This window comes from Salmo salar, unplaced genomic scaffold (assembly GCF_905237065.1).
Source record: "Salmo salar unplaced genomic scaffold, Ssal_v3.1, whole genome shotgun sequence".
Taxonomy (NCBI): Eukaryota; Metazoa; Chordata; class Actinopteri; order Salmoniformes; family Salmonidae; genus Salmo; species Salmo salar.
Window position 1 is genome coordinate 663,312 of NW_025547587.1, and position 15,504 is coordinate 678,815.

General features: G+C 45.9%; 1 protein-coding gene across 1 annotated transcript in view; it reads left to right on the top strand.

Moving 5' to 3' along the window:
- The window catches only part of LOC106578162 (broad substrate specificity ATP-binding cassette transporter ABCG2), a 40,381-nt gene that overhangs the window by 20,479 nt on the left and 4,398 nt on the right, over positions 1 to 15,504 (top strand). The window contains exons 10-13 of the mRNA XM_045711411.1: positions 2,490 to 2,607; positions 5,782 to 5,864; positions 12,672 to 12,761; positions 13,835 to 13,959. Of these exons, the coding sequence (XP_045567367.1) occupies positions 2,490 to 2,607; positions 5,782 to 5,864; positions 12,672 to 12,761; positions 13,835 to 13,959 (416 nt within the window). The remainder of the gene's footprint in view (positions 1 to 2,489; positions 2,608 to 5,781; positions 5,865 to 12,671; positions 12,762 to 13,834; positions 13,960 to 15,504) is intronic.

The following is a 15,504-nucleotide window of genomic DNA, read 5'->3' on the forward strand; positions in this document are numbered from 1 at the left end:
CATACAGTAGAGGACATGTGCAGGTTGATTGGTCTGTCAGACACTGTCCCTCATCTTATGGCAGGCAGCAATGTAGTGCGCTGCCAACATACAGCTCTCTGCATCCTCCCCCAACAGGACGGGTAGCCTACTCTCATCAGAGAGGTCTTCGAAACCTTGAATAAGGGTTTCAAATTTAGTGAAATGACACACTCTAATTGTTTTATATTTTTGACATTTTGTCAGGAAATGCAGCTCCGTCTCAGGTTCTGCTGTTGTGCAGTGGTTGCACAGCCTTTCCTCTACAGGGAGCCAGGTTTTCCTGTGTCTACCCTTCTCAATGGCAAGGCTGTGCTCACTGAGCCTGTACTTTGTCAAGGTTTTTCTAAGGTTTTGATCAGTAACCATGGTCAAATAGTTAGTCAAGGTGTACTGTCGATTTAGGGCCAGATAAAACTGCATTTTGCTTTGTGTTTGTGCTTGTGTTTCCCAATAAGCAACGCCGTTTTGTTTCGACTGTGTTGTAATCTGTTTCATTCTGATTGATTGGATGTTCTGGTCCTGAGGCTTCATTGTGTTAGTAGAGCAGGTTTGTGAACTCAGGACCAGCTGGATGAGGGGACTATTTTCTTTGCTCAGCTCTTGGCATTGCAGGGCTTGGTAATGATATGAGAGGGGTCACTGTATTTTAGATGTTTCCAAAACTTAATTGCTCTTTTTTGAGATTTTATTATTAGTGAATATTGGCCTAATTCTGCCCTGCATGCATTGTTTGTAGTTTTCCTCTGGACATGTAGGAGAATCTTACAGAACTCTGCATGCAGTGTTTCAATGGGGTGTTTGTCCCATTTGGTGAAATCTTGTTTTGCAAGTGGACCCCACACCTCGCTGCCATAAAGTGCAATTGGTTCAATGACACATTCAATTAGTTTTAGCCAAATTTTAATAGGTATTTCAATTTGAATTTGTTTTTTAATGGCGTGGCATGCCCTGCGTGCTTTCTCTCTCAGTTCATTCACTGCCTCATTAAGGTGTCCAGTTGAGCTTATTTGTAAACTTCAGTAATTGTAGTGTGTGCATGTAACGATCGTCGTCGGGTGATGAGGAAGCGGACCAAAGCGCAGCTGGGAGCGAACACATGTTTATTCTTTACACTGAAATAAACACGTACACAAAACCAAGACAAGGCCGATACGTTAACTTGCTCAAACACAAAGAGGCAACACCCCACCAACAGCGTGGGGGAAAAAGGAACTTAAATGTGATCCCAATCAGAGACAACTAGCGACAGCTGTCTCTGATTGGGAATCGACAGAACCCAACATAGAAATAACCCACATAGAGCTAACACAAGGCTATAACGCAAACATAGAAAACGAACCAAGGAAAAATACCCAACATGACACACCTTGACCAAAATACCCGAGTTCACCTGGTCAGGGCGTGACAGTGCAGTACTATATATATTTAAACCTCAGTAATTGTAGTGTGTACAGTACTCTATGTATTTAAACCTCAGTAATTGTAGTGTGTGCAGTACTATATATATTTAAACCTCAGTAATTGTAGTGTGTACAGTACTCTATGTATTTAAACCTCAGTAATTGTAGTGTGTGCAGTACTCTATATATTTAAACCTCAGTAATTGTAGTGTGTGCAGTACTCTATATATTTAAACCTCAGTAATTGTAGTGTGTGCAGTACTCAATATATTTAAACCTCAGTAATTGTAGTGTGTGCAGTAGTCTATATATTTTGTACCAATTGAGAACTTTGGTCTAATTCCCTGAGATCTGGGGTTTACTGCCAGGGCCCAGGTCTGACAGTACTGCTCTAGCAGGTCCAGGCTCTGCTGTAGGCCATGTGCTGTGGGGGTTTACTGCCAGGGCCCAGGTCTGACAGTACTGATCTAGCAGGTCCAGGCTCTGCTGTAGGCCAGGTGCTGTGGGGGTTTACTGTCGGGGCCCAGGTCTGACAGTACTGCTCTAGCAGGTCCAGGCTCTGCTGTAGGCCAGGTGCTGTGGGTGACAGCAGGCATAGGTCATCTGCGAAGAGTAGGCATTTAACCTCTGAACTGTGGAGACTAACACCAGGGGCTGAGGATTTTTCTAGAATAGTGGTCAATTCGTTGATATAAATATTGAAGAGTGCAGGGCTCAGATTGCAACCCTGGCGAAGGCCCCGCCCCTGGTTAAAGAATTCTGTTCTTTTCTTGCCAATTTTAATGCTGCACGTATTGCCAGTATACATTGATTTAATGATGTCATGTTTTACCCCCTACACCACTTTCATAACTTTGTAGAACAGTCATGTATGCCAAATAGAATAAAATGCTTTTTGGAACTCTGTCTCTCTCTCTCTCTCTCTCTCTCTCTCTCTCTCTCTCTCTCTCTCTCTCTCTCTCTCTCTCTGTCTATTTCGCTCTCTCTCTTTGGTATCTGTGTCTCTGTCTCTCTCTGTCTGTCTGTTCTCTGCAAGTTAATGGACAATCTTCTTCTTGTTCTCTTCAGTGTGAAGACTCCCTCTCGGACCATCACGTACAACACCTCCTTCTCTACTCAGTTCAGATGGGTCCTGAAGAGAACCTTCACTAACCTCATCCTCAACCCTCAGACATCCTTCGCTCAGGTGTGTGTCTGCGTCTCTCTGTGTGTCTGGGGGGAATAGTGCAAACTGTAAAGTTTGGTGGAGGAGGAATAATGGTCTGGGGCTGTTTTTCATGGTTCGGGCCACTTAGTTACAGTGAAGGGAAATCTTAATGCTACAGCATGTAATGACATTCTATACGATTCTGTGCTTCCAACTTTGTGGCGTCAGTTTGGGGAAGGCCCTTTCCTGTTTCAGCATGACAATGCCCCAGTGCACAAAGCGAGGTCCATATAGAAATGGTTTGTTGAGATCATTGTGGAATAACTTGACTGGCCTGCACAGAGCCCTGACCTCAACCCCATCGAACACCTTTGGGATGAATTGGAAGGCCGACTGCGAGCCAGGCCTAATCGCCCAACATCAGTGCTCGGCCTCACTAATACTCTTGTGGCTGAATGGAAGAAAGTCCCCTCAGCAATGTTCCAACATCTAGTGGAAAACCTTCCCAGAAGAGTGGAGGCTGTTATAGCAGCAAAGGGGGACCAACTCCATATTAATGCCCATGATTTTGGAATGAGATGTTCGACGAGCCGGTGTCCACATACTTTTGGTCATGTAGTGTATAAGAAAGCTCAGGAAAGATATATACAGTAATATATATTTTGATTTGTGTTATTTCATAGTTTTGATGTCTTCACTATTATTCTACAATTACTAGAAAATAGTCAAAATAAAGAAAAACCCTTGAATGGGTAGGTGTGTCCAAACTTTTGCTGGCACAAAACTACTTCCATTCATTTGTATGGGTTAACTTCAGATGAAGGTTTAATATCTATATATATATCTCCATACTTCTATTTGTATGGGTTACCTTCAGATGAAGGTTTAATATCTATATATATATCTCCATACTTCTATTTGTATGGGTTACCTTCAGATGAAGGTTTAATATCTATATATATATATCTCCATACTTCTATGGGTTACATTTAGTGGAGTCATGCGACACTTGTGGGGGTCGTAGAGAAAAACGGAGAACACCATCTCCGCTTTCCACAGTGGGGTCATATTGGCTAGTAAGCCAATGGACATCCAGGGGATGAAAAAGGGGATGTAACTCAATAGTAGGAAGGTGTTCTTAATGTTTTGTACACTCAGTGTGTGTGTGTGTGTGTGTGTTTATATGTGTATATATATACTGCTCAAAAAAATAAAGGCAACACTAAAATAACACATCCTAGATCTGAATGAATGAAATAATCTTATTAAATACTTTTTTCTTTACATAGTTGAATGTGCTGACAACAAAATCACACAAAAATAATCAATGGAAATCCAATTTATCAACCCATGGAGGTCTGGATTTGGAGTCACACTCAAATTTAAAGTGGAAAACCACACTACAGGCTGATCCAACTTTGATGTAATGTCCTTAAAACAAGTCAAAATGAGGCTCAGTAGTGTGTGTGGCCTCCACGTGCCTGTATGACCTCCCTACAACGCCTGGGCATGCTCCTGATGAGGTGGCGGATGGTCTCCTGAGGGATCTCCTCCCGGACATGGACTAAAGCATCCGCCAACTCCTGGACAGTCTGTGGTGCAACGTGGCGTTGGTAGATGGAGCGAGACATGATGTCCCAGATGTGCTCAATTGGATTCAGGTCTGGGGAACGGGCGGGCCAGTTCATAGCATCAATGCCTTCCTCTTGCAGGAACTGCTGACACACTCCAGCCACATGAGGTCTAGCATTGTCTTGCATTAGGAGGAACCCAGGGCCAACCGCACCAGCATATGGTCTCACAAGGGGTCTGAGGATCTCATATCGGTACCTAATGGCAGTCAGGCTACCTGTGGCGAGCACATGGAGGGCTGTGCGGCCCCCCAAAGAAATGCCACCCCACACCATGACTGACCCACCGCCAAACCGGTCATGCTGGAGGATGTTGCAGGCAGCAGAAAGTTCTCTACGGCGTCTCCAGACTCTGTCACGTCTGTCACATGTGCTCAGTGTGAACCTGCTTTCATCTGTGATGAGCACAGGGCGCCAGTGGCGAATTTGCCAATCTTGGTGTTCTCTGGCAAATGCCAAACATCCTGCACGGTGTTGGGCTGTAAGCACAACCCCCACCTGTGGACGTCAGGCCCTCATACCACCCTCATGGAGTCTGTTTCTGACCGTTTGAGCAGACACATGCACATTTGTGGCCTGCTGGAGGTCATTTTGCAGGGCTCTGGCAGTGCTCCTCCTGCTCCTCCTTGCACAAAGGCGGAGGTAGCGGTCCTGCTGCTGGGTTGTTGCCCTTCTACGGCCTCCTCCACGTCTCCTGATGTACTGGCCTGTCTCCTGGTAGCGCCTCCATGCTCTGGACACTACGCTGACAGACACAGCAAACCTTCTTGCCACAGCTCGCATTGATGTGCCATCCTGGATGAGCTGCACTACCTGAGCCACTTGTGTGTGTTGTGGACTTTGTCTCATGCTTCCACTAGAGTGAAAGCACCGCCAGCATTCAAAAGTGACCAAAACATCAGCCAAGAAGCATAGGAACTGAGAAGTGGTCTGTGGTCACCACCTGCTGAACCACTCCTTTATTGGGGGTGTCTTGCTAATTGCCTATAATTTCCACCTGTTGTCTATTCCATTTGCACAACAGCATGTGAAATGTATTGTCAATCAGTGTTGCTTCCTAAGTGCACAGTTTGATTTCACAGAAGTGTGATTGACTTGGAGTTACATTGTGTTGTTTAAGTGTTCCCTTTATTTTTTTGAGCAGTGTATATATATATATGAGAGAGAGAGAGAGAGAGAGAGAGAGAGAGAGAGAGAGAGAGAGAGAGAGAGAGAGAGAGAGAGAGAGAGAGAGAGAGAGAGAGAGAGAGAGAGAGAGAGAGAGAGAGAGAGAGAGAGAGAGAGAGAGAGAGAGAGAGAGAGAGAGAGAGAGAGAGAGAGAGAGAGAGAGAGAGAGAGAGAGAGAGAGAGAGAGAGAGAGAGAGATTATGGTTCACACAATGAACCATGTCGGTTGACCGACCGATATATTTACACGTTAAAAACACACACACCGACCGACTGACACAAACATGTTAAAAACACACTTGGACCGACCGACACACACGTGTAAAAAAAACGACTGATACACAGACGTTAAATACACACACAGACTGACCTACCCACCCACCCACCTACCTAACTACAAATCTCTCTCATCCAGATTGGAGTGACTGTATTCCTGGCCCTCATCGTTGGAGCTATATTCTTTGGAGTGAAGAATGACCAGAGTGGCTTGCAGAACAGGTGTGTGTGTATGAGTTTAACGTGTGTGTGTGTGTGTGTGTTAACGTGTTTGTGTTTAAATATAGTAATATATGTCATTTAGCAGACTCTTTCTTCCAAAGTGACTTTTTCTTATAGTTGGCCCCAGCTATAATGTTGGCCCCAGCTATAATGTTGGCCCCAGCTATAATGTTGGCCACAGCTATAATGTTGGCCCCAGCTATAATGTTGGCCCCAGCTATAATGTTGGCCCCAGCTATAATGTTGGCCCCAGCTATAATGTTGGCCCCAGCTATAATGTTGGCCACAGCTATAATGTTGGCCCCAGCTATAATGTTGGCCCCAGCTATAATGTTGGCCCCAGCTATAATGTTGGCCCCAGCTATAATGTTGGCCCCAGCTATAATGTTGGCCCCAGCTATAATGTTGGCCACAGCTATAATGTTGGCCCCAGCTATAATGTTGGCCCCAGCTATAATGTTGGCCCCAGCTATAATGTTGGCCCCAGCTATAATGTTGGCCCCAGCTATAATGTTGGCCCCAGCTATAATGTTGGCCACAGCTATAATGTTGGCCCCAGCTATAATGGAATTCCATCTTTGTGTTTTAGAATAACAATAAAATTACAATACTGTTGTGTGACAAATGCAAACAAGATTGATATGGTACCAGTACAATACTACTGTGTGTGTGTGTATATTGCTTTGAATGGATGATGCCATGCTTTTTTAATTTTGTTTGAGAAGAATAATAGTTTAAGGCCGTAGCTATATAGCCCTAGAACTTGGAATTCCACTATAACATTGACTATAAAAAAAAATACCATTGTCTTTTAGTTTTTCTTGGTTTTCATTGGGCTGTGATGGTCAATTGTGTCAGCAGGTTATTGTCTTGTAAAAGACCGCCTGTGTCATGGTAACTGACCGTTAATTAACGTAAACAACCGTTAGAATCTCCAGCCGGTTATTGTCATGGTAACTGACCGTTAATTAACGTAAACAACCGTTAGAATCTCCAGCCGGTTATTGTCATGGTAACTGACCGTTAATTAACGTAAACATCCGTTAGAATCTCCAGCAGGTTATTGTCTTGTTAAAGACTTCCTGTGTCATGGTAACTGACCGTTAATTAACGTAAACAACCGTTAGAATCTCCAGCCGGTTATTGTCATGGTAACTGACCGTTAATTAACGTAAACATCCGTTAGAATCTCCAGCAGGTTATTGTCTTGTAAAAGACCGCCTGTGTCATGGTAACTGACCGTTAATTAACGTAAACATCCGTTAGAATCTCCAGCCGGTTATTGTCATGGTAACTGACCGTTAATTAACGTAAACATCCGTTAGAATCTCCAGCCGGTTATTGTCATGGTAACTGACCGTTAATTAACGTAAACATCCGTTAGAATCTCCAGCAGGTTATTGTCTTGTAAAAGACCGCCTGTGTCATGGTAACTGACCGTTAATTAACGTAAACATCCGTTAGAATCTCCAGCCGGTTATTGTCATGGTAACTGACCGTTAATTAACGTAAACAACCGTTAGAATCTCCAGCCGGTTATTTGTCATGGTAACTGACCGTTAATTAACGTAAACATCCGTTAGAATCTCCAGCTGGTTATTGTCTTGTTAAAGACCGCCTGTGTCATGGTAACTGACCGTTAATTAACGTAAACATCCGTTAGAATCTCCAGCCGGTTATTGTCATGGTAACTGACCGTTAATTAACGTAAACATCCGTTAGAATCTCCAGCCGGTTATTGTCATGGTAACTGACCGTTAATTAACGTAAACATCCGTTAGAATCTCCAGCAGGTTATTGTCTTGTTAAAGACCGCCTGTGTCATGGTAACTGACCGTTAATTAACGTAAACAACCGTTACAATCTCCAGCAGGTTATACCGTGTCATGGTAACTGACCGTTAATTAACGTAAACAACCGTTACAATCTCCAGCAGGTTATTGTCTTGTTAAAGACCGCCTGTGTCATGGTAACTGACCGTTAATTAACGTAAACAACAGTTAGAATCTCCAGCCGGTTACTGATGCTACTCCGGTCATTTCGCTGCGCAACAAGTGATATTCCGTCAAAATTCTGTATGCCATGGTCTCTCCTACCCTGTTCCTACAGCTACCCAGTACTCTGTACTCCATGGTCTCTCCTACCCTGTTCCTACAGCTACCCAGTACTCTGTACTCCATGGTCTCTCCTACCCTGTTCCTGCAGCTACCCAGTACTCTGTACACCATGGTCTCTCCTACCCTGTTCCTACAGCTACCCAGTACTCTGTACTCCATGGTCTCTCCTACCCTGTTCCTGCAGCTACCCAGTACTCTGTACTCCATGGTCTCTCCTACCCTGTTCCTGCAGCTACCCAGTACTCTGTACTCCATGGTCTCTCCAACCTTGTTCCTGCAGCTACCCAGTACTCTGTACTCCATGGTCTCTCCTACCCTGTTCCTGCAGCTACCCAGTACTCTGTACTCCATGGTCTCTCCTACCCTGTTCCTGCAGCTACCCAGTACTCTGTACTCCATGGTCTCTCCTACCCTGTTCCTGCAGCTACCCAGTACTCTGTACTCCATGGTCTCTCCAACCTTGTTCCTACAGCTACCCAGTACTCTGTACTCCATGGTCTCTCCAACCCTGTTCCTACAGCTACCCAGTACTCTGTACTCCATGGTCCCTCCAACCTTGTTCCTACAGCTACCCAGTACTCTGTACTCCATGGTCTCTCCAACCTTGTTCCTGCAGCTACCCAGTACTCTGTACTCCATGGTCTCTCCTACCCTGTTCCTGCAGCTACCCAGTACTCTGTACTCCATGGTCTCTCCTACCCTGTTCCTGCAGCTACCCAGTACTCTGTACTCCATGGTCTCTCCAACCCTGTTCCTGCAGCTACCCAGTACTCTGTACTCCATGGTCTCTCCAACCCTGTTCCTGCAGCTACCCAGTACTCTGTACTCCATGGTCCCTCCAACCTTGTTCCTACAGCTACCCAGTACTCTGTACTCCATGGTCCCTCCAACCTTGTTCCTACAGCTACCCAGTACTCTGTACTCCATGGTCCCTCCAACCTTGTTCCTACAGCTACCCAGTACTCTGTACTCCATGGTCCCTCCAACCTTGTTCCTGCAGCTACCCAGTACTCTGTACTCCATGGTCCCTCCAACCTTGTTCCTGCAGCTACCCAGTACTCTGTACTCCATGGTCCCTCCAACCTTGTTCCTGCAGCTACCCAGTACTCTGTACTCCATGGTCTCTCCAACCTTGTTCCTGCAGCTACCCAGTACTCTGTACTCCATGGTCCCTCCAACCTTGTTCCTACAGCTACCCAGTACTCTGTACTCCATGGTCTCTCCAACCCTGTTCCTGCAGCTACCCAGTACTCTGTACTCCATGGTCCCTCCAACCTTGTTCCTACAGCTACCCAGTACTCTGTACTCCATGGTCCCTCCAACCTTGTTCCTGCAGCTACCCAGTACTCTGTACTCCATGGTCTCTCCAACCCTGTTCCTACAGCTACCCAGTACTCTGTACTCCATGGTCCCTCCAACCTTGTTCCTGCAGCTACCCAGTACTCTGTACTCCATGGTCCCTCCAACCTTGTTCCTGCAGCTACCCAGTACTCTGTACTCCATGGTCCCTCCTACCTTGTTCCTGCAGCTACCCAGTACTCTGTACTCCATGGTCTCTCCAACCCTGTTCCTGCAGCTACCCAGTACTCTGTACTCCATGGTCTCTCCTACCCTGTTCCTGCAGCTACCCAGTACTCTGTACTCCATGGTCTCTCCTACCCTGTTCCTACAGCTACCCAGTACTCTGTACTCCATGGTCTCTCCAACCTTGTTCCTGCAGCTACCCAGTACTCTGTACTCCATGGTCCCTCCAACCTTGTTCCTGCAGCTACCCAGTACTCTGTACTCCATGGTCTCTCCAACCTTGTTCCTACAGCTACCCAGTACTCTGTACTCCATGGTCTCTCCTACCCTGTTCCTGCAGCTACACAGTACTCTGTACTCCATGGTCCCTCCAACCTTGTTCCTGCAGCTACCCAGTACTCTGTACTCCATGGTCCCTCCAACCTTGTTCCTGCAGCTACCCAGTACTCTGTACTCCATGGTCCCTCCAACCCTGTTCCTGCAGCTACCCAGTACTCTGTACTCCATGGTCCCTCCAACCTTGTTCCTGCAGCTACCCAGTACTCTGTACTCCATGGTCCCTCCAACCCTGTTCCTACAGCTACCCAGTACTCTGTACTCCATGGTCCCTCCAACCTTGTTCCTGCAGCTACCCAGTACTCTGTACTCCATGGTCCCTCCAACCTTGTTCCTACAGCTACCCAGTACTCTGTACTCCATGGTCCCTCCAACCTTGTTCCTACAGCTACCCAGTACTCTGTACTCCATGGTCCCTCCAACCTTGTTCCTGCAGCTACCCAGTACTCTGTACTCCATGGTCTCTCCAACCTTGTTCCTGCAGCTACCCAGTACTCTGTACTCCATGGTCTCTCCTACCCTGTTCCTGCAGCTACCCAGTACTCTGTACTCCATGGTCCCTCCAACCTTGTTCCTGCAGCTACCCAGTACTCTGTACTCCATGGTCCCTCCAACCCTGTTCCTACAGCTACCCAGTACTCTGTACTCCATGGTCTCTCCTACCCTGTTCCTACAGCTACCCAGTACTCTGTACTCCATGGTCTCGCCTACCCTGTTCCTGCAGCTACCCAGTACTCTGTACTCCATGGTCCCTCCAACCTTGTTCCTACAGCTACCCAGTACTCTGTACTCCATGGTCCCTCCAACCCTGTTCCTACAGCTACCCAGTACTCTGTACTCCATGGTCCCTCCAACCTTGTTCCTACAGCTACCCAGTACTCTGTACTCCATGGTCTCTCCAACCTTGTTCCTGCAGCTACCCAGTACTCTGTACTCCATGGTCTCTCCAACCTTGTTCCTACAGCTACCCAGTACTCTGTACTCCATGGTCCCTCCAACCTTGTTCCTACAGCTACCCAGTACTCTGTACTCCATGGTCCCTCCTACCCTGTTCCTGCAGCTACCCAGTACTCTGTACTCCATGGTCCCTCCAACCTTGTTCCTACAGCTACCCAGTACTCTGTACTCCATGGTCCCTCCAACCCTGTTCCTGCAGCTACCCAGTACTCTGTACTCCATGGTCCCTCCAACCCTGTTCCTACAGCTACCCAGTACTCTGTACTCCATGGTCCCTCCTACCTTGTTCCTGCAGCTACCCAGTACTCTGTACTCCATGGTCTCTCCAACCCTGTTCCTACAGCTACCCAGTACTCTGTACTCCATGGTCCCTCCTACCCTGTTCCTGCAGCTACCCAGTACTCTGTACTCCATGGTCCCTCCAACCTTGTTCCTACAGCTACCCAGTACTCTGTACTCCATAGTCTCTCCAACCTTGTTCCTACAGCTACCCAGTACTCTGTACTCCATGGTCCCTCCAACCTTGTTCCTACAGCTACCCAGTACTCTGTACTCCATGGTCTCTCCAACCCTGTTCCTACAGCTACCCAGTACTCTGTACTCCATGGTCTCTCCAACCTTGTTCCTACAGCTACCCAGTACTCTGTACTCCATGGTCCCTCCAACCCTGTTCCTACAGCTACCCAGTACTCTGTACTCCATGGTCTCTCCAACCCTGTTCCTGCAGCTACCCAGTACTCTGTACTCCATGGTCCCTCCAACCCTGTTCCTACAGCTACCCAGTACTCTGTACTCCATGGTCCCTCCAACCTTGTTCCTGCAGCTACCCAGTACTCTGTACTCCATGGTCCCTCCAACCTTGTTCCTACAGCTACCCAGTACTCTGTACTCCATGGTCCCTCCAACCTTGTTCCTGCAGCTACCCAGTACTCTGTACTCCATGGTCTCTCCAACCCTGTTCCTGCAGCTACCCAGTACTCTGTACTCCATGGTCTCTCCTACCTTGTTCCTACAGCTACCCAGTACTCTGTACTCCATAGTCTCTCCAACCCGTTCCTGCAGCTACCCAGTACTCTGTACTCCATGGTCTCTCCTACCCTGTTCCTACAGCTACCCAGTACTCTGTACTCCATGGTCCCTCCAATCTTGTTCCTACAGCTACCCAGTACTCTGTACTCCATGGTCCCTTCTACCCTGTTCCTACAGCTACCCAGTACTCTGTACTCCATGGTCTCTCCTACCCTGTTCCTGCAGCTACCCAGTACTCTGTACTCCATGGTCTCTCCTACCCTGTTACTACAGCTACCCAGTACTCTGTACTCCATGGTCTCTCCTACCTTGTTCCTGCAGCTACCAAGTGCCTCATTTGGGAAACCAAGTGAAATCTGTTGGGGGAACATCGATAGTAACATGTTTTCAAAACGAAACCTATTTAATTAAAGTGTTTACAGCCCCTCTCTCTCTCTGCGCGCTGGAGAAAGGAATGAAGGAGAGAGAGGAGGGGATGGATACTCACAGTAGCTAAATGTAACATGTCAACTTATTCATTATGAAAATGCACTATAATTAAGCTATTCAAAATCAAATACAAATGGCTATGTATTGTATAACGGCACAGTCATTATTTTCATTTTATAGAGCCTTGAGTGCCAGGCCATAAGGACCTGATGATCGTTAGCGAGTTGGGTATAAGAGTGCATAAGAGGAGATTACTGTGACTCACAGGTCATGAGTCATGACTACCAGTGTGGCGGTAATACAGTCACCACAACAGCCCTAAGCAGGAATTGAATTAAGTTGTATGTATTCCACTGTGTGTGTGTGTGTGTGTGTGTGTGTGTGTGTGTGTGTGTGTGTGTGTTGTCTCTACCAGGATGGGTGCTCTATTCTTCATCACCACCAATCAGTGTTTCAGTTCCCTGTCTTCTGCTGAGCTCTTCATCACCGAGAGAAAACTGTTCATGTGAGTAACACACACACACCACACACGTACACACACATTCAACACACACACACACGCACACACATTAAATACACAAACATGTTCACACACACATTCAACACACACTTTAAACACACACATACACTAGGGGTCTGTTACCTTTAAGCAGGTTGCATGTTCAAATCCAGTGATTTTAAAAAGTTGTTTTTGAGACTTTTGTTTTAAGCCTATCCAAAACATGAACCCTTACCTTAACCATACAAAGTCAGTCTGAGATATGGCTTTTTCTTAGCAACTCTGCCTAGAAGGCCAGCATCCCAGAGTCGCCTCTTCACTGTTGACTTTGAGACTGGTGGTTTGCGGGTACTATTTAATGAAGCTGCCAGTTGAGGACTTGTGAAGAGTCTGTTTTTCAAAGTAGACACTCTAATGTACTTGTCCTCTTGATCAGTTGTGCACCGGGGCCTCCCACTCCTCTTTCTATTCTGGTTAGAGCCAGTTTGCTCTGTCCTGTGAAGGGAGTAGTACACAGCGTTGTACGAGATCTTCAGTTTCTTGGCAATTTATCGCATGGAATAGCCTTCATTTCTCAGAACAAGAATAGTCTACACTGTATTTCTGATCAATTTGATGTTATTTTAATGGACAAAAATGTGCTTTTCTTTCAAAAACAAGGACATTTATAAGTGACCCCAAACATTTGAACGGTAGTGTGCATACTGTACACACATATTGTACACACATACTGTGCACACTTACTGTACACACTATACACACACACATACTGTACACACATACTGTACACATTATACATACGTATACTGTACACACATACTATACACAGACTCTACACTATGTACACACATACTGGACACACACATACTGGACATACACATTCTGGACACACATACTGGACACGCACACATGCACACACACACACCCTCTCTCTCTCTCTCTCTCCCTCTCTCTCCCCAGTCATGAGTACATTAGTGGTTACTACAGAGTATGCATCTAATCTCTCTCTCTCTCTCTCTCTCTCTCTCTCTCTCTCTCTCTCTCTCTCTCTCTCTCTCTCTCTCTCTCTCTCCCCCCAGTCATGAGTACATCAGCGGATACTACAGAGTATCAGTCTACTTCCTGTGTAAGATACTCAGTGACATCATCACCTTAAGGACACTCCCTGCAATCGTCTTCAGCTGTGTGGCTTACTTCATGATCGGTGGGTAGACCCTTCACCCACGTAGACACAGTGAACACTAACCCTAACCCTTGATCGCTGGGTAGACCCTTCACAGACATATAATACTAGTGTGTGTGACTGTGTCTATGTTCAGATCTAGTATTATATTTCTATGTTCAGATCTAGTATTATATTTCTACGTTCAGATCTAGTATTATATTTCTGCGTTCGGATCTAGTATTATATTTCTACGTTCGGATCTAGTATTATATTTCTACGTTCGGATCTAGTATTATATTTCTACGTTCAGATCTAGTATTATATTTCTATGTTCAGATCTAGTATTATATTTCTATATTCTGATCTACTATTCTTTTTCTATGTTCTGATCTACTATTATATTTGTATCTTCTGATGTAGTATTTTATTTTGATTTAACCCTTATTTTACCAGGGAAGTTGACTGAGAACACATTCTCATTTATTCACATCAAATAAAATAAAATGTTATTGGTCACATACACGTGTTTATCAGATGTTATTGCAAGTGTAGTGAAATGCTTTTGTTTCTAGTTCCGACAGTGCAGTAATATCTAACAGTTTCACATAAACTACCTAATACACACAAATCTAAGTAAGGAATGGATTAAGAATATATATATACAGATATGTCAGAGCGGCATTGGACTAAGATACGGTGGGATAGTATAGAATATAGTATATACATATGAGATGGGGGATGCAGTATTTACACACAATTAAAGTGACTAAGATACTGTGGAATAGTATAGAGTATATTTTACACATATGAGATGAGTAATGCAAGATATGGAGACATTATTAAAGTGGCCAGTGTTTCATTTCCTTAAAGTGGCCAGTGATTCATAATCTATGTCTATAGGCAGCCGCCTCTGATGTGCTTGTTATGGCTGTTTAGCAGTCTGATGGCCTTGAGATAGAAGCTGTTTTTCAGTCTCTCGGTCCCAGCTTTGATGCACCTGTATTGACCTCGCCTTCTGGATGATAGTAGCGGTGTGAACAGGCAGTGGCTCGGGTGGTTGTTGTCCTTGATGATCTTTTTGGCCTTCCTGTGACATCGGGTGGTGTAGGTGTCCAGGAGGGCGTGAAGTTTGCCCCCGGTGATGCGTTGGGCAGACCTCACCACCCTCTGGAGAGGCTTGCTGTTGAGGGCGGTGCAGTTGCCGTACCAGGCGGTGATACAGCCCGACAGGATGCTTTCAATTGTGCATCTGTAAAAGTTTGTGAGGGTTTTAGGTGTTAAGCCAAATTTCTTTATCCTCCAGAGGTGCTGTTGCGCCTTCTTCTCCACACTGTCTGTGGGGGTGGACCATTTCAGATCGTCAGTGACGTGTACGCCAAGGAATTTGAAGCTTTCCACCTTCTCCACTGCTGTCCCGTCGATGTGGATGGGGGGGGGGGGGTGCTCCCTCTGCTGTTTCCTGAAGTCCACAATCATCTCCTTAGTTTTGTTGACGTTGAGTGAGGTTATTTTCCTGGTACCACACTCCCAGATCCCTCACCTCATCCCTATAGGCTGTCTCATCGTTGTTGGTAATCAAGCCTA